Source organism: Copadichromis virginalis, linkage group LG16, assembly GCF_057382275.1.
Source record: "Copadichromis virginalis isolate Kocher_CV1m ecotype Utaka linkage group LG16, C_Virginalis_male_GT1.1, whole genome shotgun sequence".
NCBI classification, from domain to species: domain Eukaryota; kingdom Metazoa; phylum Chordata; class Actinopteri; order Cichliformes; family Cichlidae; genus Copadichromis; species Copadichromis virginalis.
Window position 1 is genome coordinate 35,563,735 of NC_140633.1, and position 26,216 is coordinate 35,589,950.

General features: G+C 40.7%; 2 protein-coding genes and 1 long non-coding RNA gene across 3 annotated transcripts in view; 1 reads left to right on the forward strand and 2 right to left on the reverse strand.

Annotated features, from left to right (window-relative positions):
* Positions 1-4,376: 4,376 nt before the first annotated feature.
* Positions 4,377-26,216, reverse strand: part of slc4a3 (solute carrier family 4 member 3) — a 66,636-nt gene continuing 44,796 nt past the window's right edge. The window contains exons 10-23 of the mRNA XM_085434588.1: positions 24,339-24,522; positions 23,465-23,567; positions 23,105-23,289; positions 22,685-22,904; positions 21,658-21,873; positions 21,418-21,566; positions 21,124-21,318; positions 20,853-21,035; positions 19,190-19,279; positions 18,908-19,074; positions 18,539-18,792; positions 16,183-16,352; positions 14,281-14,454; positions 4,377-7,796 (exon numbers count right to left, since the gene is read on the reverse strand). Coding sequence (XP_085290714.1) covers positions 7,719-7,796; positions 14,281-14,454; positions 16,183-16,352; positions 18,539-18,792; positions 18,908-19,074; positions 19,190-19,279; positions 20,853-21,035; positions 21,124-21,318; positions 21,418-21,566; positions 21,658-21,873; positions 22,685-22,904; positions 23,105-23,289; positions 23,465-23,567; positions 24,339-24,522 — 2,368 coding nt within the window. The 3' untranslated portion in view covers positions 4,377-7,718. The remainder of the gene's footprint in view (positions 7,797-14,280; positions 14,455-16,182; positions 16,353-18,538; positions 18,793-18,907; positions 19,075-19,189; positions 19,280-20,852; positions 21,036-21,123; positions 21,319-21,417; positions 21,567-21,657; positions 21,874-22,684; positions 22,905-23,104; positions 23,290-23,464; positions 23,568-24,338; positions 24,523-26,216) is intronic.
* LOC146691265 (uncharacterized) lies at positions 9,279-10,856 on the forward strand. Its single transcript, XR_014915563.1, has 2 exons — positions 9,279-9,736; positions 10,592-10,856. It is a non-coding gene; the product is annotated as an uncharacterized LOC146691265 (long non-coding RNA).
* On the reverse strand, positions 10,503-12,709 carry LOC146691266 (uncharacterized). The gene is made up of 2 exons (XM_085434587.1): positions 12,354-12,709; positions 10,503-11,466 (listed from the first exon to the last, which is right to left on the reverse strand). The coding sequence occupies exons 1-2, from the start codon at positions 12,611-12,613 to the stop codon at positions 11,196-11,198; spliced, it is 531 nt and encodes a 176-aa protein (XP_085290713.1). The 5' UTR covers positions 12,614-12,709; the 3' UTR covers positions 10,503-11,195.

Consider the following 26,216-nt stretch of genomic DNA (forward strand, 5'->3'; position numbering starts at 1 on the left):
TCACTGTACCCGATGCACATCCCTTACCCCTTATCGATGACTGCATTGATGAAATAGGGCCTGCAAAATACATCACTAAACTCGATATGTTAAAAGGGTATTGGCAAGTGCCTTTGACACAGCAAGCATCTGAGATTTCAGCTTTTGTCACCCCTGACCACTTCCTGCAGTATACGGTTATGCCTTTTGGCATGTGCAATGCCCCTGCAACGTTTCAGAGACTGGTTAACAAAGTTTTGGGAAACATCCCTAACTGCCGAGCATACTTAGATGACATTGTTGTGTATAGCAGTGACTGGTCCACCCACATAGCTACATTAAAAGAAGTCTTCATTAGCCTAGACAGTGCATCTCTCACTTTGAACCTTGCCAAATGTGATTTCGCTAGAGGCAGTGTCCTCTACCTTGGCCAGCAAGTTGGTCTAGGGCAAGTGCGCCCTGCAGATGCCAAAGTCATTGCGATTAGGGAGTTCCCCCAACCAACCACCAGGAGAGAACTGCGGCGGTTCCTTGGGATGATAGGATATTACCGACGGTTTTGTAAAAATTTCTCTTCTGTTGCTGCCCCTCACTGATTTAACCAGCCCCTCAAAGCCGTTTATTTGGTCTGGGAGTTGTCAGCAGGCTTTCGAAAGCCTTAAGGGCTTACTTTGTTGCACCCCTGTTTTGTCTGCTCCTAACTTCTCTTTACCATTCAAACTGGAAATAGATGCCAGCGCAGTTGGGGCGGGAGCGGTGCTTCTCCAGGAGGATACCCAGGGCATTGACCATCCTGTGAGTTACTTCTCTCGGAAGTTTGACAAACACCAGCTCAGGTATTCTACCATTGAAAAGGAGACCCTTGCTTTGTTGTGGGCCTTGCAACATTTTGAAGTCTATACAGAGTCAGGTCAGAGGTCAGTCCAAGTATTCACAGATCACAACCCTTTAGTTTTCCTCTCCAAGATGTATAATCACAACCAGCGGCTTATGCATTGGTCACTGATTATTCAGAATTATACCCTCAAAATCCATCACAAAAAAGGTTCAGAAAACATTGTAGCAGACGCACTCTCCCGTGCTGTTTAGAGAGGTCACCAAACCCTAAGTTTGGTTTTTGAAGGGTGAGAGTGTTACGTGCCAAGGGGTGTGGCTTTGCTTTTGTACTCTGTTTTGTGTTCTATTCATCTTTCAGGCGTCAGGCCTCCTCTGATTGGCCAGTTCGAAGTTGATTGGCAGGTGTCTATTGGCTGGACTGGGCTCAGTTGGCCAATCACACTCCAAGGAACACTACAAATGAGCCGCTCCCTGGCCAGCTGGTGGCTGCTGGCTTCTGCTTTGACAAACATTTGCGAACAGGCATCTTTATGTTGTGTGTGGTGGGAGGCTGGACAGGTAAGCCGGGGTACCCTATACACTGGTTGTAGATTTTACTCTGTTAGTCACACTAGGTTATGCGGTTGATGCCACCCTTGTATGTTTTCACTGACTTTTATCGAGTAGCTAGGTAGGCCTTTTGTTTTGCATTTTTCTTTCAGTTAGGCTAGGCCCTGGAAGCTACTGACCTCTTTTTGTTTTATTACTTTCTTTGATTTGGATCAACCGCCCAGTCCTCCTCCCCCACCTCTTTACTGTTGTTAAATTTGACTATCCAGGCAAGCACCCAATAAATCCTGCCTGATACTTAACTGTTCTGTGGTCTTCCTCCTTCATTGATTGTGGTTGTCCAGTGTTGCTGTCTCCTTCCTACCTTTGCCTCCGCCATGGTGGGGGGGACGTAACAGGGTCTCTAAAACGGGACCATTAATTGTCAGCAGGTAATCTTGCCACCAAAAACACACCTTGTGCATAACAGGGAGTCCCAATTAACTGCTGACCCCGCTGATCATGAGACTCGCTAGCTGTTGTGTGTTGTAGAGTTCTTTGGTCTGGCTCTTATTAAAACCTTGCTAAATGCAGCTTACACCGTGCTGGGAGAAATGTATAGTCGTTTTGTCTTTCGTGGATCAGTCACACTAGAGTAAAAACAGTCCTTATGATTAAAAAAAAAACTGGTGGTTGATGTGATTTCATGGAACTTTGTTGCTGTCAAAGACCAAGTGCAACTACTGGTGTCGACCAGCTGGTCACCCAGAGGTTGAGTGGGTGACGCCCTCAACCTCTGGGCGACCACTTTCAACTGGAAGGCAGTTGCACAGGTTGCCAAGTGGAGACAACTTATTCGTGGTGGGAATGGGACTCACTGTAATCACTCTCAGACTGGCAAAGGTTTTCAAATAATCATTGCGTATTTTGTAAGCACAGAAAGAGTCGGTCTGTGCAGATGAGTGCAACTCGACTGTGACAACTCCTTGCAATACGGGACTCGACTCAAGTGGTTGCTGGCTGCTTGTATCCCGATTACATTCCTCTATTAAAAACAAGGCTGCAGAGTGCTTGCGTCATTTTGCACAGGTAAAACCACATCCTACTCACTCTGTCTTAGTGCTCTTTTATCACTGTCTGGACTCAGTAAATTTGCTTTGAAGAGTACAACTGACTGTGAGTGGTTTCCAGACCTGGTTCATTTAGTTTTCCCTAGTGTGACTTCAGCATAATCTTAAAAATCATAGGTGTTTCTCACTGAACTGAACTGAACGTATTATTATTCTATGAATAAAAAAATACTATCCACAAAAAGGAAGATTAAAAAAGGATAATACTGGAGATAGTATTTAATTTACAGCAGGAGATGAGGAAAATCTGATACCAAAGACAGAAGAAAAAAAATTAGTGGCATTCCTTCAGCATCCACCATATTTCTGTTGCTCTTAAGAAAATATCAGTATTACTGCATTTCCTTGTAGCAGTTAATCTCGTTTCACATGTATCTGATTTATCGTTATATATAGTCAAACAGAGTACACTATTCAATATGCTAAAGACCCAAGCTTGTCAGATATCTTCACTCAAGCTGATGACAGTGGATTAGTCTTGGTTCAAAAATAACAGAGCTAAGTCTTAGAATTGGGTGGGTGGCCTGGCCTGCTACCACTGAGGCATAAGGTGACGAAATGAGGTGACGTGAGAACGTTGACATGACAGAATTTTCTTTAAGGGTCAGAAAGACCAGAACGATTTTTCTTTACATCTCGTGTGTTCTGACATCCAACACCAGACAGGACCAAGAGGCAGCGCCACACCTTTTCTTATCTTAATAATACCCACAATTCCACTTTTTCTCTTGTGTAAATACTGAAAGGATGTTTTGGTAAGTTTGCTGGTTCTTTTTAGGCTGTGGGCTCCAGACACAGCAGCTCGTGTCACACACACACACACTTGTATCGGGCATACACCTCAGAGCCTCTTTCACCATCACAGGTCGAATCAGCACAGCATTGTTGACAAACAACAACTTTGGCTAAAAAATGAACTATCAAAGCTTTCACTGCATATTTAGTTATTAATGGCACCAACAAGGCATTTTACTTTAAAAAATAAAATCTTTACCCCCCTTTTGATTCTCATGTTCTCAGCCACTCACAGCTGGCTGTACAGCATCTACTCTTGGTCTCTCATAGTAATGCACTTAGTGCTCTGTGTACAACTAACATTAGTGTGTGCTTTTTAGGTATGGAAGTTAAATATTGACAAAACTATTAGACATAGAACAAATGTAAGCTTTCAACAAACTATTAAACAATGTTAGTCTGCCTGAAAAGATTTATAAATGCTTTTCATTTTCTAAATAAAACTATACACTTACTGGTCACTTCATTAGGTACACCTTGCTATTAACAGGTTGGACCCAATTTTGCCTTCAGAGCTGGCCTAATCTTTCATTGCACAGATTCAATTAGGTGGTGGAAACATTCCTCTGAGATTTTTGGTTCAGACTGACATGATAGCATAGCTTTGCACAGTTACTGCAGATTTGTTGGCTGCACATCTACCATCTCCCATTGCACTGCATCCCAAAGGTGCTCAATTAGAGTGATAGCTGAACTCTAGTTTAAGATCACTTGAGCTTTGTGACATGGTGTGTTAGCCTGCTGGAAGAAGCCAGCGGAAGATTGGGACATTGGGGTTATAAAGAAATGGACATAGGAAGCAATAATTCTTTGGTTGGCCGTGGTGTTTAAAAATGGTCATTACACATTGTTTTTGCCACAATACCATCCAAATGCTGCTTGCTAAATTTCTTTTCAGTATTCATTATTTCAAATGAACTGTCGTCCTTGTAAATGAGATGAATACAAACTGAAAAAATTGTCTGTAAGGCAGAAAATATGAGGGATGCTTGCTTACTCAGGGCAATCTAGAGTTTACACTTTTTAAATTTATACAATATTAGAATAATTCTAGGTTACAAAAAATACATAAATGTCACACAAAAAAAAAAGAGTTAAACCCCCCCCAAAACATCAACAACAAAAATAGTTTTTTCATTTTTTTTGCAAAATTATTTGGCAGTGCGCTTTCTAACATGGTGACCACTCATAGTTGTGTCATTAGTGAACTTCCATAAATCAAGTTCCTGCCCCTAAAAACACACTCAGTCAGAGGCAAACATTCAATAATGTCACGAATACGGATAGGGGTGGGTATAATGAAGAAAATACCTCACTGTCTCTGCCCTCAGTTTGCCATTCCAGTCTCTGTAAACTCCTGAAACATAAACACATGGTTGAAAAGGTCCATTAATAACGCAGCCCATTTTAAATGAAACTGCTACAGAGTGCTAATTCAAAGCACATTGTGTTACTCATTAACTCGGGGAGCTGCAGAATTAAATACAGACTGCAGCAGGTGTACGCTTCACATCAAAGTGGAGCTTCAAGTGCAGGCCTACAGAGAACAATCTAGGGGGGAAAGAGAGATTCATTTACCGTTAAACTTCTATGTCACTTCACTGGAGTAAACACATAATTCTACGCACTTGACCTCTTTTTCCTACATTGTACAACATAAAAGCCGGGACTGTAAGCCATAGATTTTTACATAGCAAGCGCCGGATTGCCTTGACCGCTTTATTTACACAAAGAGGCAACAAACTAAAGGCTGGGGAGCAATATTTACAGATCAAAGGTCAGTTTCCCCTGAGACTGAATCTTTGCATGGCTCATAATATAGGGCATGGTTATGTGAAATAAGATGAATAACAGTACATTGCTGACCATTTAAAGTATGTTTATAGTGGGGTTTTGGCCTTGTTTGCCAGTAATTTATAGAAACCTCTTCAGCTGCCAAGCAGTCTCTCTCTCTCCTAACTTACTATCCACTGTTTTCTTTTAAAAGGTTCATAGACTAAATGTTAGCAGTAGATACATTTTGGTAGTAACAGTGCAAAGAAACAGACTTTCATGTTGAATTAACCTTTTTGCCAAGCATCCCCCAGAGTGAGGAATTTGGGTTTGGGTTCAATCATCTCTGCTGTTCTTTTCCACTTTCACTGAATGTGATCAAAGAGTGTGCCATCAAGATATTGTAAGAAAAAACAGCAGACAATTGCTGACTTTCTGCAGATATCCACCCAGTTAGAATCCCCAGGACTCAGCTGACGCTTCCCGAGTGTGTCAGTGATGAAAGCAAGGGAGCCACCGAATGCAAACATGGAAAAAGACCAGAACCCAATGTGCTCACTTTTTTTGTTGTATTCAACAACTCCCGTCTATTTTAAATCAATACGAATAAACTTTATAATCCTAATGTTTGGTGAACCAGACAGTGAATATCCTCAAAACATCTAAATGTGAAGCTTCTTCTTTCAGTTCCTAAGCTTTTAATTGCTGACCGTAAATGGACCATTGAGCCAAATATAGTAAAATCACACCAATTTCCAACACTAATTAATGAATTAGTTTTATCTTTTTGTTGTTTTATGTACAGCAGCTGTTATGTGTTTCTGTGTAGCATGAAATAAGAAAGGTTTCTGAAAATGTGCATGTGTCAAAACTACACTTTATTAGGTACACCTTAGGTAGTACCAGGTTGGACCCCCTTTTGAGATCTGGCGGAGGGATTTTGAGGTTTTTGGTCTTCTGCTGTTGTAGCTCATCCGATTCAAGGTTCAATATGCTGTTCATTCCAAGATGTTCTTCTGCATACCTTGGCTGCAATGAGCAGTTAATTTAGCTACTGCTGCCTTCCTATCAGCTCAAAGCAGAATCTCCTCTGACCTCTGGCATCAGCTATGCATTTTCACCCAGAAAGAGAACAGAATGGTCTTTTTCAGACCATTCTGTGTAAACCCTTGAGATGGTTTTGTGGGAAAATCCTAGCAAATCAGCAGTTTCGGAAATACTCGGACCAGACTGCCTATCACCGACTACCATGTCACATTTAAAGTCACTTAAAAACACCTTTCTTCCCAAATGTGATGCTTGGACAAATTTCAAGAAGTCATCTTGACCTGTCTATATGCATACATACATTACTGCAGTTGCTGCAGTACGATTGACTGATTAGATTTGCGATAACAAAGAGATGAACAGGTGTACCTATTGAAGCAGCAGGTGTCCGTTGCAATATAGGATAACTCTAAAAATAGATGGTAAATTACAATCCCAAGCTCACAGTCAGTCTGTGCAATGCAACCTTCATGCATCCTGCAAATGTTTAAATGCTCCCCAACATTTTCAGTACTATCGTGTCTGTGTTAGCCAAGTGCATTATTCATGACATCTCTTAAAAAATATACCAAATTTAGCAAAAAACTGACAGATACTTCAAATAAAGACACATTTTTCTGTTTTTAACGTGTCACTCTACACAATGTTCTTTATATTTTACACTAACTCTAACAGTAGCTTAAGCTATCCGAAATCTAAATACCACTAAGAACATGGTATAGCGTTAAGTCCAAAAGGTCACAAAATAAATAGATACAACAAAGTAGAAAAATAGGTTTAGACCATGTTAGCTATTTACTTATACATCCAAGGTCATAATAATGGGATCAGTGGAGGGCATTAATCACCTTAAAAAAAAGTACAGTGGCAGCCCATGAAGAGGCACAGTCTCTAGGGGATTTTGGATTCACGGGAGACTACATTTAGAGATGAGGACTTGTGCCAGGGAGCTGGGTTGGCAGAGAAACGTGACCTTTTTTCCCTACAAGTCTGTACAGAAAGGAAAAGGACTGACTTAACTCCTTGTTTGCACACCATTGCAACCTATAGACAAAGGCAGTAATACAAAGGAAAAAGGCAGTTTAACAACAGAGGCAGTAAAACCAATTGAAGGCTTTACATTTAGAGAAAGTTCATCTGAAAACATTATTAAGTTTGATTGAAATCCTCTCCTCATTAAAGAAAATCTTTCCTTTCTCACAGATCAGTCCCAAAATAAGCCTGAATTAATCAAGCCTGCTGCAGTCCTAAAGGTCCCCACTATCATTGCACTTATGCCCAGAACCTGCAGACTAATTAAAGGGAGACATCAGGTAAAAAGAGTTCATATAAGTTATGTATGCTGCTAGATTTGGTATAGTCCACTTCAGGTATGCATTCAGAGCTATTTCTGTCAGGGTTAAGACATCGACACCACCACAAAGATCTAACATTAGATGTGCTTTTAAAAAAATGGATTAAATAAAGGTAAAAAGTGCTTATCCAGCTATAGATTCTGTATATTTTACAAACACCATTGCAGAAGCTCCTCTTGCTATCCAGAGACAATGAGGTTTCCAAGATTTGCTTCCTCCGATCGGTCAGACCTGCAGGGTGTAGGTGATCCTTTTAGCTGGTTCCAGCTTAAATTTATACAAGCATGTGGATCTCATTGTACTCATCTCGTCCATCTTCATCAAAGTTGGGCGAATCTTCATCACAATCCAGCTGCAAAGGGTTGAAATACCTTATTATTTTCATTTAATGTTCATTCTGGACAAATTAAGCATAGTTTAGCGCTGCCAATTAAAACAATGCTGTGGAATAAACTAGCACACTGACACCATCATTGTTTATTCATAATTTAAATACAGCAATGCATGCATTTTGACTGAGCAGTACTCTGTTAATTATACACAGCAATTAGTGCCTCTAAGATCAATGCCTGAAAAAAAATAGGCTGCTTTTCGCAAGCTAAGGCTTTAGCACAGAGCCCAAGAGACCAGCCGGCAACCATCTGCCAGTCATGTATTCCCTGACCACTTGGCAAGTGGTTGCTGAAGGTTGATGGCATTTGCTGCCGCTAGGTACTCTGCTAGCAATGGTGAAATTAGGAAAAGCGTGACACAAACTGTTTTCTGGAAACAGAAAACATTAACCTTTAAAATAAAAGCTGCATCTTTTGATAATTGTTGGCTGCGGTGGCGAGGCACAACTTTTAATCTGAAGGTTTCTGGTTTGCGTATAACTTTTTCAAGGTTTACCACTGCTCAGCTATTATTGACTTTTTAGCGAGTTCAAATAGCAACGGGCAGCAACTTAACCTAAATTAAACACAAAGACAGAAACAGATGGAAAAAGCTAGCCTGACTGTTTAAAAGTCACCAAATCTTGAAGAAGCAGACTACAGTAATGTCTATCTAATTTTCTGTGTTAATCTGCATTAGCCAATTTAGCATCACAGGTGCAGGCTTTCAAATTATGTTTAACATATAGACAAAAGTAAGACATTTTTTAAAACGTCTGCTTTTATTTTTATTTTATTCTTTTTCTTTATATACAGTTTAGAACTGAGTTATAGGTCGTTATTGGAAAATGTGGTAACAAGAAGAACATTCGTGAAACAATTGCAATCCCCAGTTCAAAAAAAACAAAAAAGACATTGGAATGCTGTAATTTTAACTACATAGAAAACGCAATGATCTGCAAATCTCAAACCCATATTTTGTGAACTATAGAACACAGAAAAAATACAAATGTTTAAATTGAGAAAAAAATGACCATTTCAAGGTCATACGGTCATTTTGAGTTTGATGGCAGCAATATATCTCGAGAAAGTTGGGACAGGTACATGTTTACCACTTTGTAGCGTCTCATCGTCTTTTTACATCAGTTTGTAAATGAACTCAGGAGAGCAGATGCTGGACTTTTGGGAAAGGAATGTTGTCTCATTCTTGTCTGATAGAGGATTCTAGCTGCTTAACAGTCCTGGGCCTGCTTTGTTGTATTTTCCATCATGTCCCAAATGTTTCAGAAAGGTCTTGTAAAGGTATGAAGTATGCACTTTAGCATTGTCTTGCTGAAATAAGCAAGGCCTTCTCAAAAAGACATTGTCTGGATGGTAGTGTAGTTGCTCTAAAAGTTGTATATACCCTATGGTGACTTTCCAGATGTGCAAACGAACGCGATGGACGCGAATAGAGTGTCAGGTTTACATGTAAAGTCAATGGAAAGGCGCGATGACGCGCGATTGCGGGTCCCGCGAAAATTCGGAAGCAGATTTGCGTCGCGAAAACGCCAAAACGCGTGAAACGCGCGTCAGTGTAGCGCGTCTGGCGCGTTTGACTCGCGAATAAAACCACGCGCGTGAGTTTTTGTGTTGCATTTTGTGCATACGCGCGTTTCGCGTCTACCGCTCGAGTTGGAAAAATCTGAACTCCAGCGTCAAATCGCGCCGCGACAACCAATCAGGAGCCTGGTGACGTGGCTGTTAACTAGGTCAAAGGGGCAGATCCAGCCAAAGCCTTTCATACTTCAATGGAGGGGAAGGCTAATCAATGCGGTAGCAAACAACTCGGAGCTGTACAACACCAGCTGCTTTCAGTACCGAGACAGGAATAAAAAGGACCGAGCTTGGAGGAAGATATGTGAAGAGATCGGGCAACCTGGTAAGTTCATTCATTTCTCTTTTGAAAGTTTTCACTGACCCGGGGAAGCCGCACAAAAGCTAGCAAGCCACCGCTATTTTCCCACTGACGTACAAATACCGTTCTGCTTTTATGCATGTTGTCATTTAGGAATATATTTTATTGTTTATTAATAAACAGCACACAGTGGTCCCGCTGTTCATCCGTCACTGCTTTGCTTTTCGCTGATTTTTTATTGCACAGTACAGCATTGCATTCTGCAGCCTGATTGACAAATCTGCTCCGTGCCGTGTCTCCTGCGCTTGCCAAATTTATCACGTTTGGTTTTGATAACCATCGCGTCCAATAGAAAAAACAGCACAAAAACACCCATAACTATGAGCCTCATTCGGAAATACACACCTGCACCGTGAGGGAAAAAGGCGCACGAAAGTGGCGGGCAGATGAAGACAAACCGCGGCATAATAATACTTTTACGTTTTGCAATCTACAAAGGTTTGCACTTTGAGAATCAATTGTGAGAACTGTGACCAGGGGCTAGTTATTCTGAGAACCCCTGCAATAAATGAGGGACCACTGTCTACTCTACGATTATTATATCCAACCTGTTAACATTTAATACTGTATTGATAGAACCAACTGATTCTGCAGCAGAGCATCCCCAGTCCCTGAGCTCCTGCTGCTGCACCCACAGATATGTACAGCAAGCACTGATACCTTTTTAGTCGGTGGGATTCCCTTGTGATCACCTTTACTAAATATCTACAACCAATCTGATTATATCCTGTTATTGTTTTTTTTTTTTTTTTTTTCAATGTTGAAATTAAAATCTAGTAGCAGCCTTCTCATTTCTTTGTGTTTTGTGCTGTTTTACAGGCCCACAGAGGAGGACGGCTCCGAGGCAGATGAGGGACGGGTCCCAGGACGGTCCATCGGCGGTGGAGCTGGCCATCCTGGAGTCCCTGAAGAGGCCACACCAGTCTCCAATGGAGCATTTCCTCCTCAGCCTTGTTCCTGCTCTGGAGAGCAGCTGGTCCTTTTTATTCCTGTCTCTCTGTAAATTCTTATATTTTATATATTTATGTTTAATGTTTTTCTGTTTGAGACTTTTAATATTATTTCAAATAAATGTTTATAATGACTAATGTCTCAGTTCTACTACACAGCAAATGTTGGCACACAACTTGACACATGTAGAATTTATTTCATATTATACTAATGACAAAATATACTGATACAGTGGGATGCAGAAGTTTGGGCAACCTTGTTAATAGACATTATTTTCCTGTATAAATCGTTGGTTGTTACAATAAAAAATGTCAGTTAAATATCATACAGGAGACACACACAGTGATATTTGAGAAGTGAAAAGAAGTTTACTGGATTTACAGAAAGTGTGCAATAATTGTTTAAACAAAATCAAGCAGGTGCATCAATTTGGGCACCACAAAAAAGAAATGAAATGAATATTTAGTGTATATCAATGTGTGTGTCTCCTATATGATATATGGGGTGCCTTTGTCTGGACGTGCTTCCCATCCAGAGCTGCACAGCACAGAGGAAAGTTCCAGCGCTCCTGGAATCCCTCTGTGATGGACCGCCAGTCTCCAGGTGAAGGCACAGCCATGAAGTCGTCCACTAGACAGTCCCAGATGGACGTCGCTGCCTGGGGGTTGATCTGGCTCACCGTGGACACACCGACTCTGAAACTGAACGCGATGGTCCTGAAGGAGTCCCCGGTGACAAGGAACCTGGACAAAATTGTTCAAAATCAGTATTATGTGTACTGCAGTTACAAAATACATTATTCAAATTCCAAAATACTTTTGTGATGTCAGATATAAATCACAAAACTTAAATCTTACATAAAACATTTTGTAATTATAAGGATAATTACAAAATGTATATTAGATAATATCTAAAACAGTTGTGTTTTGTTTTAACTTTAACATATCATAATTTGATTGGTAGCAACTTTCACAACTACAGTGAGCCAATCACTCATAATTCCTAAACATGTCAATCAGGTAGGAATTAAGTAAGACATTAATAGAAATAAAGAGTTGTGTGTTGACATGTAGCCCTTTCCTTGCTTAAATCATTAATATTTTTGAAAAATTAATCTGTGATAAGACAGCTTATCAAGATAGAACCATGTAACTAGAGATGAACCAAACTGTTCAGTTTTATCTAACTCTGTTTTAATAAAGGCTGTGACCCCTGCTATAGAGTCTGACAGCTGCAGGGATTATATACAAATATTCAACTATCCCAGAATTAAACCAGGTCTAAATAAAAAGGTGTGAGTATCACTACAAAGGTTAACTCAGTGGTCCTAATGCTACAGTTTGATATCAGCAAACACCGAGCGCATACATTGATAGGACACCACAGCCATGCTATCATTGCAAACACTGATAACAGCATAAATCGAATTAAATCGGGACTTGATGAGACCTTCTGAGTATCACTAGAAATATTATAAAGAGTCGTCTCTGTACCACAGTTTGCTTTCAGTAAAAACCGACAGCATTCACTGTTAGCATAGCACATCCATGTTAGCAGTGTATAACTGGATGGATTAGCATATTAGCACAGATATCAATAAAGGACTACCGTATTAAATAGTTTTACTAACCTCAGGCAGACGGACAGGCGCTCTGCAGGTGGGATTGAGCGTCTGTAGTTGGTGTCTAGGCGGGCGATGCTGGGACCGACGAGGGAAAGCAGGTCCTCAAACTGGCCGACGGTGATAGGGCTGGAATCGGCCGTCATCCAGGCGCAGCTCCTGGAGCAAGTGGTGAAACTCACCAAACTGCTCATGCCTCTGGAGGACCTGATGGACCCAGGTACGGCGAGGACGTCTTTTACGCTGCTGCTCTGCTCTCCACAGTACATAGAGAAGGGAGACTCTCTCTTCAAGCGCTAGCTCGATAGCTGCCATCTTGCAAAGATACCGGTCTGGCACAACTCCCTCCCACATTCCTCCCACATTTCCGGTTCACATTTTGACGCGCGATGGATTTTTCTTGGACACGCGTTGAGACGCGAATGTACACGCGTCAAATTAGGGGCGTTTGGGGCGTTTTATTCGCGTCCATCGCGTTCGGTGTGAACACACCGTAAGGCACTCATACATCCCCCTAGAATCGGAAATGCAGGCTTTTGAACCAATAACCAGCCAGAGGTTCCCTCTCCACTTTAGTTCAGAGGATGCAGCATCTATGTTGTCCAAAAAGAATTTCAAATCTTGATTCGTCTGACCACAGAACAGTTTCCCACTTTGCCTCAGTCCATTTTAAATGAGCCTTGGCCCAGAGAAGCGTGTTTCTGGATCATGTTTGCATATGGCTTCACAATTTTACACTGAGGAATATTATTCTGAGAGTGTTCCACAATTCCCTTTTATTCAGTCATGTAACCGACCAGTTGCCAGTTAACCTAATTACTTGCAAAATGTTCCTCCAGCTGTTTCTTTTTAGTGCCACTTACTTTCCCAGTTTTTTGTTGCCTTTGTCCCATCGTTTTTGAGATGTGTCAGATTCAGACTGAGCTAGTATTTTTCTGGAAGCAAGAAAATGCAGCAACACAGGAAAATGTAAACCTTTGATATGTTTTTTTATATTCCCATGTGAAGAAAATATGGATTTATTTATGAGATCTGCAGATCGCTGCATTCTGTTTTTATTAACATTTTACAAACTGTTTCCACTTTTTTGGGATTTAGGTTATATTTATGGAATTATTGTAGAAAATCATTGATGGTATGTGTCAATCTTGACTAGCAAAGGTCCAAATCATGTACTTAGTAGTTTTCTTTTTTGTTTTGTTTTTTTAATTTGCATTTCCCATACATGGATCATTAGAAGTTTTTCTAGGAATGACTTTCCCTCAGGTTCACATTATTTCATCCACTAATGTGAACATGAGACAAACCAGAGCTACAAGGCCATTTTTCCCCTTTGACTTTCTTTGGTTTACCAATTGTCTATAGTGCAGAAAAGCAAAGCAAAGAATGTGAAACAGGAACATTTATTATGGAGTTCATACAAGGGTGAAGGTTCGGGGGAGTGGAGGATTTGACGTCAAGGAGGTTCAGCTTTGGCAATTTTCAACTTTTGCCAGTCCTTTAGGTGGTTTGGGGCAATTCTGCAGCGCAGAGAGTTCATGAGAACACATGAACGGTGGTCATGTTAAGAATAAGCTTATTTTCTTGCTCTTAAAAAGTTGACATTTAGGAAATGGAAGGTTTTAATTTGACAGTGATGACATGTATGGGTTTAGGTGGATCTGTCCAAGAAAACATGAAACCCAAAAGCAAAAAGCAATATCTGCGTATGTCTTGAAATGATTTGGATGAAATGATCACAGGGGCAAAAATAATCATCAGAACTGTCAGGGGTCAAATTTGTTTCAAGCCCTGCAAGTCAGTATTAGACCGATATAAAAACATGCAAACGTCCGCTGAATTTTAAATTTGCCGTATACAGTAAGTATCTCGAGGCTATGTGGGATCGGATGATTGTGGCAAACATTCTCGGAAAGCCTCTGCTACCTAAACTTACCGCCTGGAGCTCACGCTCCTCGAAGATCCTGGAGAGGATGAGGCGTCGCAGCGGCACCGTCATGATGAGGACGAAGGGGAACGCCAGGGAGGCCGCAGTAGACTTCACTACCCACAGAGCCACGATGCATGCCAGCTGGGTGATGGTAAACATGTTCATGCGCCATGTCTTCACCTGAAGAAACACACACATATTGGTCAGAGGGTTAGAAACCAGGAAATTACAGCACAGACAGATATATCCAGAGATGCACAAATCACATTTTTGGCTCCATCTAGTGGAAAATTCTGCATCTAATCTTTTTTTAAACATGCATGAGGGTTAGATTTTCTGTCTCTCTTTTTTTAAGAAATTCACCAGGGAAAATTTTGAATTACAAAGCCATTAAGATTGGATTTTAAGACATGGGAATGGTTGTAATTTATTTACAGTCTCATAGGCTTTATTGCAAGTTATCACGATAAGCAGCTGCAAAGTTGCTCTGGCTGTGAATGGGAGACATGTTAGCAGGGAGTGTTCCCTACATAACAAGATCTAAGCTTTTCTACGTGAGCTATTAGGTTGGAAACTGTGCTGTTAAAAAAAAAATAATAGAGAGAGCAAGCATCTGCGCACTTGAGGACGTGCTGTTTAAGTTTCTGGTAAGACATGAAATACAATCCTACTATGTAGTCCCATGGAGAGTGTGTGTTTTCACGCACTGCTGCTGTGTGTACATCAAGATCCCACTACATCCCAGTTATAACTGTTTTTTTAACATCTAGGTAATCTGCTGCACATGTAAACACAGCAACTTTAGAAAAAGAGGTTATGTTTTTGAGTTGAAGGTGTTAAGTTGGTTTGATGGTGTTAAGATTAGCTGACCTGACAATATCGGAGCTTTGCTATTTTCCAGATATATCACATGTTGATGTACGAGTTATTTTTTTATTACACAAAGTATTCTGTGACCATGGCAGAGAGATAACCCGTCTCTATAAAGATGCAGGCTACTGTCACATTGCCTGTGCTGTTTGACCGCTTAACAAAAGTAATGAAACTCATAAAGACAGCCTGGCTGTGTGCGCCTTAATTTATTTCAAATTTCAGCAACAATATATTGGGCAAAGGATGTTGAAGACGGAGCTTCATCCAGAGGTTCATGGATGTAGTGAAGGAGGACATGCAGAGGGTTGGTGTGACAGAGGAGGATGTGTCTTCTTATAGAAGACTCTCTCGAGTATTGCAGGATCTTTACCTTTTAATATAAAGCATTTTGAGGCAATGCTATAGCCAGCTGATGCAATATAAATACTGAATGATTTACGGGAGGCAAAATTTACAAGGTTTTAGAATACAGCACAACACGACATGAAGTAACGCTAAAAGACTAAAATTAAGACATTTTTCTAGAATCTAGTTTTTATTTTTATCTTTTCTGATTTTTTTTGCTTTAATATTTGAATTAGATGTTTTAAATTACAGATGTAAATGGTTTGACACCAGTAATACAAAGAGTAGATAAAACTATGCTATAGTCTGACAGCTGCAGGTGAAATAAGAGGAATGGATGAATTAGTAACCAGATGGCCAGAAAATGAACTGTGCTTTTCCCTAAACTGTTGAGGTTACTCTCAGATTTGGGTCCAAACTCCAGGAAAAAACTCTTTCGAAACCAGGACTTTAAACCAGAAATCTGGTGTGCATGGTTTTCATTGGGATTTGTCATTATCCACTGTGACGTTGTAGTATGTCTCTGACTCTCAGCATCTAAGCCTCTCTGTTTTTCTTTTGATTTAACTCAAACGCTGAGGACGGACGTCATTTTGGTCCCGCAGTTGCTGCTCTGCTGGCTTTGGTTTCTCCATGTTACCGCTCATAATAGAGCAGAGGGCATGTAAACACTGCTATTGCGTGTGCTACCTTGGTGACGTAGATGTGGTCCGGGTGGTGCTTGGCAGGCGTGACCATAAGCGTTATGCGTTCGTACAGCTGGATGCCCGTCAGAGAGGTGACCCCCATGTACAGGAAGATCCCGAAGAGCACAGCCAGAGGGATGAGGCGGAGAATATCTGTCATCACTATGGACATACCTGATGGGCAAACAGGGATTTAAAGGGGGACTTTTAACATGATTTTACTGCATGCGTGCACAATAACTGGCAACTGTGGAGAAAATTATTCATTCAACAAGGGAACGGGAACGGCCCTTAAAAACAAACACGCTGTCGTGCCTTTTATTAGAAACACACTCCCTCTTCAGATGCCTTGGTTAAGATACTCTGAGGGCTAATCCAAACAGTCTTCTTCCTAATCCAAACAGCATTTCACTCAAACAAAAGCTCAACAATCATGATGACTCACCACGCCTGCATACCCAAACTGGATCAAACTAGACTTAAGATTGCTTCGGGAACCCTACCTTAATTGAAACAAGACTTTCAGTCGGCAAAACGCAATGAGTCAGTGGATGAAAAACAATGCTGCAATGTCAGGCAGTGCATTTTCACTTTCACAAAATTTTCTTCTTGTAGAACGACTGTCTCGGCTCATTTTGAAGACAAACAGAATGAAAAATCATTTTAAGCTGTTGTTGGGCTGAGTCAACCTTCATGAATGTCTAGACATGCAGGAGCTACAGAGCTGCCACTCTTCCAGCTCGCGTTTATTTACCTAGAAATAGCCACTGGTTCAGATTCGTGTTTTATTCCATCTTGAATATTGATCTGGTGTAAATTCTGATCCTTACACTTTCCTTACATAGAATGATAAGAAGTGTAATTCTGCCAGCCGATTACATTGTCTCCCCTTTTCAATTAATTTTAACTAAATTAAATAGGTTAATTTCTGCGTTAATGTTGGCAAACTCTTAAAAAACAACAGGCTTTATATGTTTTTCTGTAATTGGACAAAATAATTGCGTTTATTTTGACTTTGGAATTAATGTTGCTATACTTACTATGGCAGCAGCCACACAGTGTATATGCAATCATGTGAAAATGGACATTTTCACAGACTCTGTGCAAACCCCTGAAAGACCAAGTGCACCCCATTCAGTATCTTGTAGAGCCATCTTAACATTAAGTAACTTGAGGTAATCTTTTTCTGTCTGACTTAAGAAGAACTTTAGGGTTGATGTAGCTCATTAGGTATAGCAGGTCAACTATTTGAGGATTAATTTATGCACAGTTCTCCTTCCTTAATCTTTTCCTTTTCCTTTTGTTGATTTACTGCTATAATTTGGATCATTGTTCTGTTGCAAGACCCAATTTCAGCCAACCTTTAGTTTGGCTTTTGCCACAAGTGGCACAGTGCATTATTACCAAACATTATGACTCCACTCATATGTCCAAAGCACATTGTTCCAGAAGTCCTGTGGTTTGTTCAGATGCAAACTTTGCAAAGCTAAGTACACTATGTTCTTTCTTTTTACAGAGAAGAGGCTTTCTCCTAGCAACCCTTTCCAAACAAGCAATACTTGTTCAGTTTTTCTGATGTTGTCATGCACTTTAATATTTACCATGCGAATTGAGACCTGTAGAATCTGAGCTTTTGGGTTTTCTAACAGTGTCTCTGTGCACTGAAAAATCTGAGATCTGGCTGAATATGCTGGTCCGTCCACTCCTGGGGAAAATGTGGCATTGTAGTAACACATCCGAATGCTCCAGACCAGAAAACTACGAATACTGCTTTTATAGAAGTGTCCAAACTTGCTAAAGATCAGTTAGTCAAGTGCATTTGATTAGCAGCATCTGGCTACTACTTATCCTCTTAACTCCTCCGAAAGAAGTAATGGTTTAATTTGTTTTTCACAGGACTGCACAGATTCCTTAAAAAACGTTCTTTTCATTTGACTCGGCCACTGGCTTCACTTTCAGACTTTGAGGCTCCATTCTTGTGTTAAAGCACCTTAAAACTGCATTCCTTTTAATGGCCTGCAGTGGGGAGAAAATACCCCAACTCCTCAGCAATTAGGACCTTTTCCTAATGAGTTTATGGACTTAATTGATTATTTGAAATCTTACATAACAGAGCATGATACACATTTTTTTTTTTTTTTAAAGAAATCGCAGTCAAAGTGCTGTAGACGTTCTAAACAACCATCTGTTTAGAAAGTCTGCAAATAAATATACATAAATGCAATGTATGTATATCTAAAACAACAGGCTTGATGTCAGGCCTTTCTAACTACAGTTGCTAAGCTATGATCAAAAAAGGAAGGGGGTGTGCTGCATAATCATTTGGTACTCCCCACTCCCATCCTTGCCTCTCCTCTTACCAACAAGCACAGCCACAAGAAGTCCGGTGAGCCTCTGCTCTTTCACCTCCTGGATCATGGGCTTTTCTCCAGGAGCCGTGGCCTTGCTCATCACTGTGAGCGCGTTAACATGAGTGACAGAGCGCACAGTGGCTGCCGTGAGCCACGGCAAGCCAAAAAGGGGGCAGAGGGCACCCAGGATGACAATGAGCAGGAGATCCAGATGGAAGCCGGAGCCTTTAACCAGCCGACGCTCCTTCTTACTGACTATCAACCTAAGATGTTGGAGGAACAAGACGAAAACAATAAAATGTTTATTTTAGTGAACATATTTCATGCACATGTACAGAATTCTTTGCAACTGTATATAATCATGGCGTGCGAACGTACGAAGTAATTTGAGTTTCCATGAAAATAAGAATGAACACAAGCAGGGCAGGAACAACAGACGCCCCCATCATCCAAGTGGGGAAGGGCTTCTTGTCACCAAAGGGGCTGATAAACCAACCTCTCTTATCAGGAGACGTGACAGAAAAACCTGATGGCACATTGAGTTTCTAAAAGAGAGAAAAAAAAAATCTGTTTTTAATACTGAAAAGAAAAATGTGTTAGAGCTTTTGAAAAATGTCTGCACTTGCTGTGCAGGATTTCTGTGATTAGCAGTGACGCTACCTGTGTGTAAGTGTCAGTAATGGCGTAATCCACCAGTACTGAAACTAAGATTGAGATCGGGATGCCAAAGTCACCGATAATCCTTCTGGCCTGGGGATATCAAGAAACCAAACATTAAATTAAAAGTGAAAATACATCCCAGATCTCATAAAGAGAAACATCACTTGAGCATAAGTCAAAGATTATGTAAAAAGAAGTCATGCAGAAGGGAACAACCTCCTGTTGAGTGGAAAAATGCTGATTTGAATTGCTTTTCATATGAATGAGTATAAATTATATGACTGATCTGCTCTTTTTTCATCAAAACAAACCACTTTAGCTATCAAGACTAGCCAGCAGTAGTTTGTCTGTAAAACAGAAGCTTAAAAACGTATTTGCATCACTGAATAACTGCACATAACCGTTTCAGTGCAGAGACAAAGATATTTACGATCTGAAATCACACAGCCTACCTGCCTCGTCTCATCTTAAGCTACAGTTTACCTTCAAATATAAACTGTGAAGTCTTGATACATGCTCTGTCATCCAGGTACAGAAATGCCAGAAATGTTCATCTGGAACAAGTGAGTTATTCAGTCTTAGCTCACTGCAGGTTTTCCCAAACTTATAAATGGTACAGTTGCATAACAGTCATTATGCATTCAACTGCGAATGAAGAATACATTTGTATGAGTGACAAAACATTTCTGTCCAGATGGACAGAATCAACCTTCTGACATAAACGCTGACGTTTTCCTCCACTAGGAGTGCTAAAGAGCAATGTTTCATATATGGCCCTTGTTCTTTCACAGCATGTCACACATCCCTGCTGAGGTTTGGACACCTTTCCACAATATTTAGTGGTAACAGCATGCAGAAAAGCCACAGAGGATGAAGTTTAAACAATACTGTTTCTAAAATATACAGTAAAATATGTATTTATTTAGAAAGTAAATGAAATTTAAATTTCAAGAAGATGTTTCACTTCTCATTCAAGAGGTGTCGTCACTTCTAAAACCAAATGGAAGAGAGTTTCAGAGAGGTATTTAAACCTTAGTGAGGGTTGCTGACCTCACCTGAGCCACGGTGTGAAAAAAGGTGTGGGTCCTTAACATCACCAGAGGTTTCGGCTGAAACCACTGTGACACCTTCCCTCACCCTATCATGAGCATTGTACTTTAGACCCAGCTGCAGCTTCAGACAAATACTGGTTTATCTCAAGGACAAAAGCTCCCAAACACAAGATAACAACACTGTGCATGCTGTGCAGAGCAGCACTATACTGTACACCCTCACCTAAAGGGTAAAGGTCACTCTTTCGACAACAAAGCGGGCTTGACAGAAGAGTAAAAGAAGCCATCTATGTGCCCTGTGTACAACCGTAATTAAACAGATGCGGTGGGTTATGACACCAACTGTCAGCCACCTACAATGCAGTCTTGAGATCTCTTCCCAAGCGCCTCAACCCCCACTCACAACACGTGTCAGCTGACCTTAATAGATCATATGATAGGGTGAGGGCAAGGTATCGCAGTGGTTTCACCCTTGTCTCCATTAAACATAAAGAAGTCCATTCACTTTAGACTTAGACTAGATGTAATAAAAAATGCTCTATAGAGTCCATTTATATTCTCATGAGAAGTATGATATGATTTGTTTGAAAGGATTAAAGGAAGTTTATTACCTTGCCACCTAAAAACCGGCTGTTTCGAAACTTCCTGAGAAAGAATGCAACAAAGAAAGTGCCCATCATGAGCACCAGAGAAAGAAGAGCAGTGTTAGGCTGGTTGTATATGGGACCATCAAAATTTTGAGACCCACTGGCGTCAGTGGGATACACTGCCATCAGTGGATGTTCCTTAAAAACCTGGAAGAAAAAAAAAGAAAGAGTAAATCTATACAATGTGACTGATTTTATTAGCATTTGCAGGACTGATTACTGTTTAAATTCTTACCTTGATGAGCTTAGAGAAAGTCTCATAGATGAAGATGAGGGAGATGAGGAAAGCGAAAATCTCCTGTGTAAAAGGTGAGATGTAGCGGACAAGGAAGCTACCCTCTGCTGCCACAATCACCAGGACGATGAAGATGAGCCAGAAGCCGATCCACACTCGACCAGTCAGGTACTCAAAGTTGTAGACCTGACAAAACTGAGTGAGAGGACAGATTAATCACCTGACAAGAGAAAAAGTACATGGGATGATATGAAGAGGGAGGCTTTGTGTTGTCATTGTCTTGTTAAAAGTCACCTTATAGAAGGCCTCTTCAAACACCAGTAAGGGTCCAGAGAAGCCAGTGATGAGAAGGGGTTGTCCAGCAAGCAGTGAGAATATAACTCCGATAGTTGCAGTGGAAACAATGAGTTCAGTCACTCCCATCATGCCCTCTGTTTTCTCTCCTGTATGTAGAAGTAGCCACACAGAGATAGACAAATTAGATGCAGTACATCAAAGAATATGGACTATATATTTTAAGTAAGTTTTGATTACCCAGGAGGCCTCCAAAGGTAATAGTGGGTGACAGTGCGGCAAAATAGATGAAGATGACAGCAGCAATGCACTGCATGTCCAGGGCGTCTTTTAAGTCGCTCACATATTGCGGGTAACGCCTGCGGATGTCGTGGATCAAACCTCCAAACAGCATTCCTGAGCGCTTTAATGGATCCACTTCCTGTTCTCCCTCCTCCTCCTCCTCAGGACTCACCTCTGTGGGCATTCATACAGGCATCACAGCATGAACAAACTAATATCCACGGACCATCCATGAGTAAAAAACAATAAACCACTGCAGTTCTTCAACTGGCCACTTGACGTTACCTCCAAAAGGGAGTCATTTCTTTTTGACCCTCATTTTAAAATGTCCAACTTTATAGTAGAAAGAAACGTCTCCTTTATAACAGCTGTACAGGGGGTAAATTATGTGCTTTATCTTCCATGCTTAAATTTTATTGCTGCTTTTTTTTTTTGCAAATATTAGTTCATTACTTCTGTGACTGACCAGTGGGTGCTAAAATACGTAGCGATTGATGCTAGCTGTTTATGATGCTAGTTACTGATATGGACCATTTGACCATATTTATGCTGCCGGTTGCTTTTGGAAAAGGCCATCCAAGAAGTCCAGCTTTTGTAAGCAAAATTCTAGTATTTTATTTGGTTGTTAATTAGCTTGTATTGGTTTCTGTCTATATAGCCTATGCACATTCCTTGCTAACAAAGCTTTTTAGCATTTGGCTGATAACTTAACGATTCATTTGCTCTTCTAAATCTAATAATTTCTTCCTCCAAAAAACAAGGTAGTGAATGAATTTTATATTTTTTCTATTTACAATAGATTCTATGAAAACATCAGAACTTACAGAAGAGAAAAGACATGAGAATAGATTAGACACATTTCTTCTGTTGATTTGAGCCCTAATACACAAGTCTCAAGTGTCCAGGTGTCTAGTTGTTCACTGAAGTTTTCCAGCCTTTTCTGAACCAGTGCTGTCTGGAACAATTCAAGTACATTATTTTTTACCTTTGATTTCTGACTCTACTCCAATTAAGGAGCTGTGCTTCTTGAGCTCTCTTTCCTTTCTCTTCCGCAGCATCTGTTTCTGGAAGTCAGCCACTGTCTTCAGGAGGTCTTTTCCCTCCACGTCTGACGGTGGAATCACGATGCTGTAGTCCAGGAATTCATTGATGCCATTCAGGAGGTCTTGTCTGTCATCAGCAAAGTAGGCAACCTCATGGAAGTTCTAATCCAGAACAGAAGTGGATGGCCGTGACAGAAAAAGCAGGATAATTAGAAATCTGTGTGACTTGTCCAATTTTAACCCCCACTTTCTATCACTGGAAAGATATTATAGGATTCAAAACTATTTTGGTTTAGCAGATTATCACTATTAGTAAAAAAAATTACACACCTTAGAGCCTTAGAATGAGATTTGGAGGCTACCTTGTCTGACATGAGAGTGGAGAAAGAACGTCCAATTTCATGATAGTCCACGTTGGACTGACTGGGACCGAGAAGGACGAAAATAAATCGAACAGGGACGGGAACCTCAAGCACCGACTCCAGAAGGACTGCCTCGCTCAGCCTGACAAAGGCCATAGCCGGCTGCTCCAGAAATTCAACACAACCTTACAGAACAGGACAAAATAAAGAAATAAAAAAAACCTGCTTACTGATTTGATGTACTTCACAAGAAAAATATTGAGAGTGGCAGTTTGTGAGGCACAGCCAAATCAAGAAATTAGCATTATTCTCCCAGTGGTTTATAAAAACTGAAAAGAAAAACTCTGTCCCAAAGCTTACCAACTAAAACAATGACCGCCTCAGCGTCTTTGGGAATCTTGGCGAGAAGTTTCATAGATCTGGCTGTGGCTGGATGAGTCTCCGGCAGAGGGTGGAGAGATTTCTTGGAGGAAGAACAGTACAAAGATTACCCACATTACTGGCTAGCCAGGGTGATGTGATATAACAAAGAACTGCGCTAATAATGTGACATTATTCTTACATTTGTGGGAACGTAGGTATCAACAGTCACATCTCATTTCAAACCATTTTTTATGCCTCAAAAATATTTTTTAATAAGCTGGTTTAAATTTGCCAACATTTTAAGCTGAGGAGGAACAAGTTTTCGCAGCTAATATATCAAGATGCTTTAACCAGAAGCACCTGTACGCTGACTAAGAACTTAACTCAACACATGTGGCGCAGGGAGGCCTGCGTTCTCCGACTTCAAGAACTACTTACATGACCTCTGACCTTGTTAAGAAGCGTCTCAAAGGCCAAAGTGAGAGCCACGGGCCTCACATCAGGAATTTTGTGTAACCACGTTCAAAATCTGTGCTCACTGTGTGCTTCTTAGAACTTAATGCAAACCATAAACTAAAACAAGACAGCTCAGCATCCCTTTAATCTCCGTCCACTTAGATAGCTGTGTCCAATTACCCCGGTGGGATCTTGTCAGAGCTACTTAATCACTCACTTTGGCTTTGGTAGAGCCAATTTAATGCGCTGTCTGCCTGCACTGTTTCAACGACGTCACATTGTTTCATCGCCGAGACCCCATATTTCTCAGATCTCTGTCAGGAGCCTCTTAAAAATCAAATGAGCTGTGTAAATGACGTTAACTACAGAGACACTGACAATGTGTAACACATTAAAGAGAGAAGAGAAAACTTACAAACAGGCTAACAAAAACGTCTTGTTTGGGATCATACACGGGTCCTTTGTGTTCGTGGTGCTCATCGTGCTCTTCGGACACCAATGGCTGGTTGGTGTCGTGGACGTGGTTGTGGTTGTAGCTGCCATGAAGACTGCTGGATGAGTGGTGGCGATGAAAACGATTTTTGTGATCGCTTAGATGGCTGCAAAAAAAAAAAATATATATATATATATACAAAGTATAATTTCCAGCTATGCCTGCAATATAATATAGTCACTAAACTGCAAAAAATGTTAATGTGATTAAAGTTAACATCACAATATTAAACAGCAATGAGCATCTTAACATGGAGGCTTTTGCAAATTAGCAGAACGCACAAAAGCACAACCAAGGCTGTGAAGGAGATTTGGGTCACAGTAAGAGAGCAGATTCTAATGATGATATAAGCAACCAATACCCGTCCACTCATTTCATTTGAATCCCAAAAGTCAATCTCATGTGAGAGCCAAATAAGGGCTAAGAGATCATCAAAGTTATCAAATTGTTATATACATTCTCATTTCGAAATGCCAGTTGCAGTTGTTATCTCATCCATAGATATGGCCAGCAACTGCCATCCTATACTGTCTGCAAGGAAAAGCCTGCACAGTGATAGGAAACTGGAGGCTGGACATTGAGATGGGGATTTCAGGTCCTATCTCCAACACTTGAACCTATGCAGACTCGTACTTGTGGTGGTACAAAATAGACTACCGGTGTAACATTTCAATGCCTAAATCTAACCAGACAGTGAATGAAAACAAAAGTCAGTGAGTAAAAGTGAAAGGCCAAGAAAGTTACCTTCAAAAGGAGGTGGTCGAACTCGAGATGAAGGTTATGGGATTATGCTACCAACAACTCCCCCAACTGTGCTTACTTTTGTTGCTGCTTTAGAACGGAAACACGCTTCTGTCAACGAGGCGGCACCTCCAAAATTAAATGTGTTAACTGCCCGAGCCTGCTCGTAGCTGGAGACAGCTAAGAACTGGTGATACCAAATGATAAGGGTCATTCAGGGGAATAAGAACAACGGAAATAGTCTGAATCAAATTTGGTGCAAGTCCAGTCTTGTAAATGTCAACATTTTTCCATGACATTAATAAATACCTACGTGAACTTTCACAAGACCTGAAATTCCAGTGGGTGCTTCTGCAAGCACTTTTTCAAAGGTAAGAATCAGAAATATAATCTTAACTCAAAGCCTCCAGAAGGTGCAGCTGCTTTTACTATTATTTAATAACTACTGTTTTCAAGGCCAAAAATATCCATGCTCAATTGCCTAATGCTAAGGACAGCTTAATCATTTTTAAGTGGGCTGCAGAATTACCTGGATTCTAGAAATGCTCAAAACAGCTGTGCTTCTTATTCACCTAATCCATCTTTTGTTCATTTAATGTGTTGACCATCTTTACCTCATGCGGCTGCAGTGGAGGTCATAAATCTTAGAAAAGTCATCAGCAAAATCCTTCCAAAATTAAACCGCTTTGCAGCTAATCAGAAAGCGGTTTCAGGAAAATCTGAGTTGACACATTAACGTGATATTTGCATTACGGTATCAATAAAAGAGCCAGAGACTGACCTTTGTAGCCCTTATTTTCTCTGCTTTCTTTGCGTGTGATGTTAAGCACATTTCACCCCACTTAAAGACGAGTTTTTAAGCATGTCAAACTGGCCAAGTTTCACTACATCACTGTTCAGTCCACTGGTGACATCACCTCACTCATTAGGCCCACATGGTCCAATAAGACTGCGCTCAAATTGGAAGAGACAGCGCCCCAAGACAAAAGAACGAAGTGTGACACTGAAGTCAATTGCACACAAAACGTTTCCAAAGGATCCTTAAAGTGGTCTGAGTAA

Excerpts from the sequence above, each read along its gene's own strand:
- LOC146691266 (XM_085434587.1), bottom strand. The coding sequence starts at position 12,613 with ATGTACTGTGGAGAGCAGAGCAGCAGCGTAAAAGACGTCCTCGCCGTA. Across the intron at positions 11,467-12,353 it reads CGCCTGTCCGTCTGCCTGAG|GTTCCTTGTCACCGGGGACT; the intron begins GTTAGTAAAACT and ends AATTTTGTCCAG.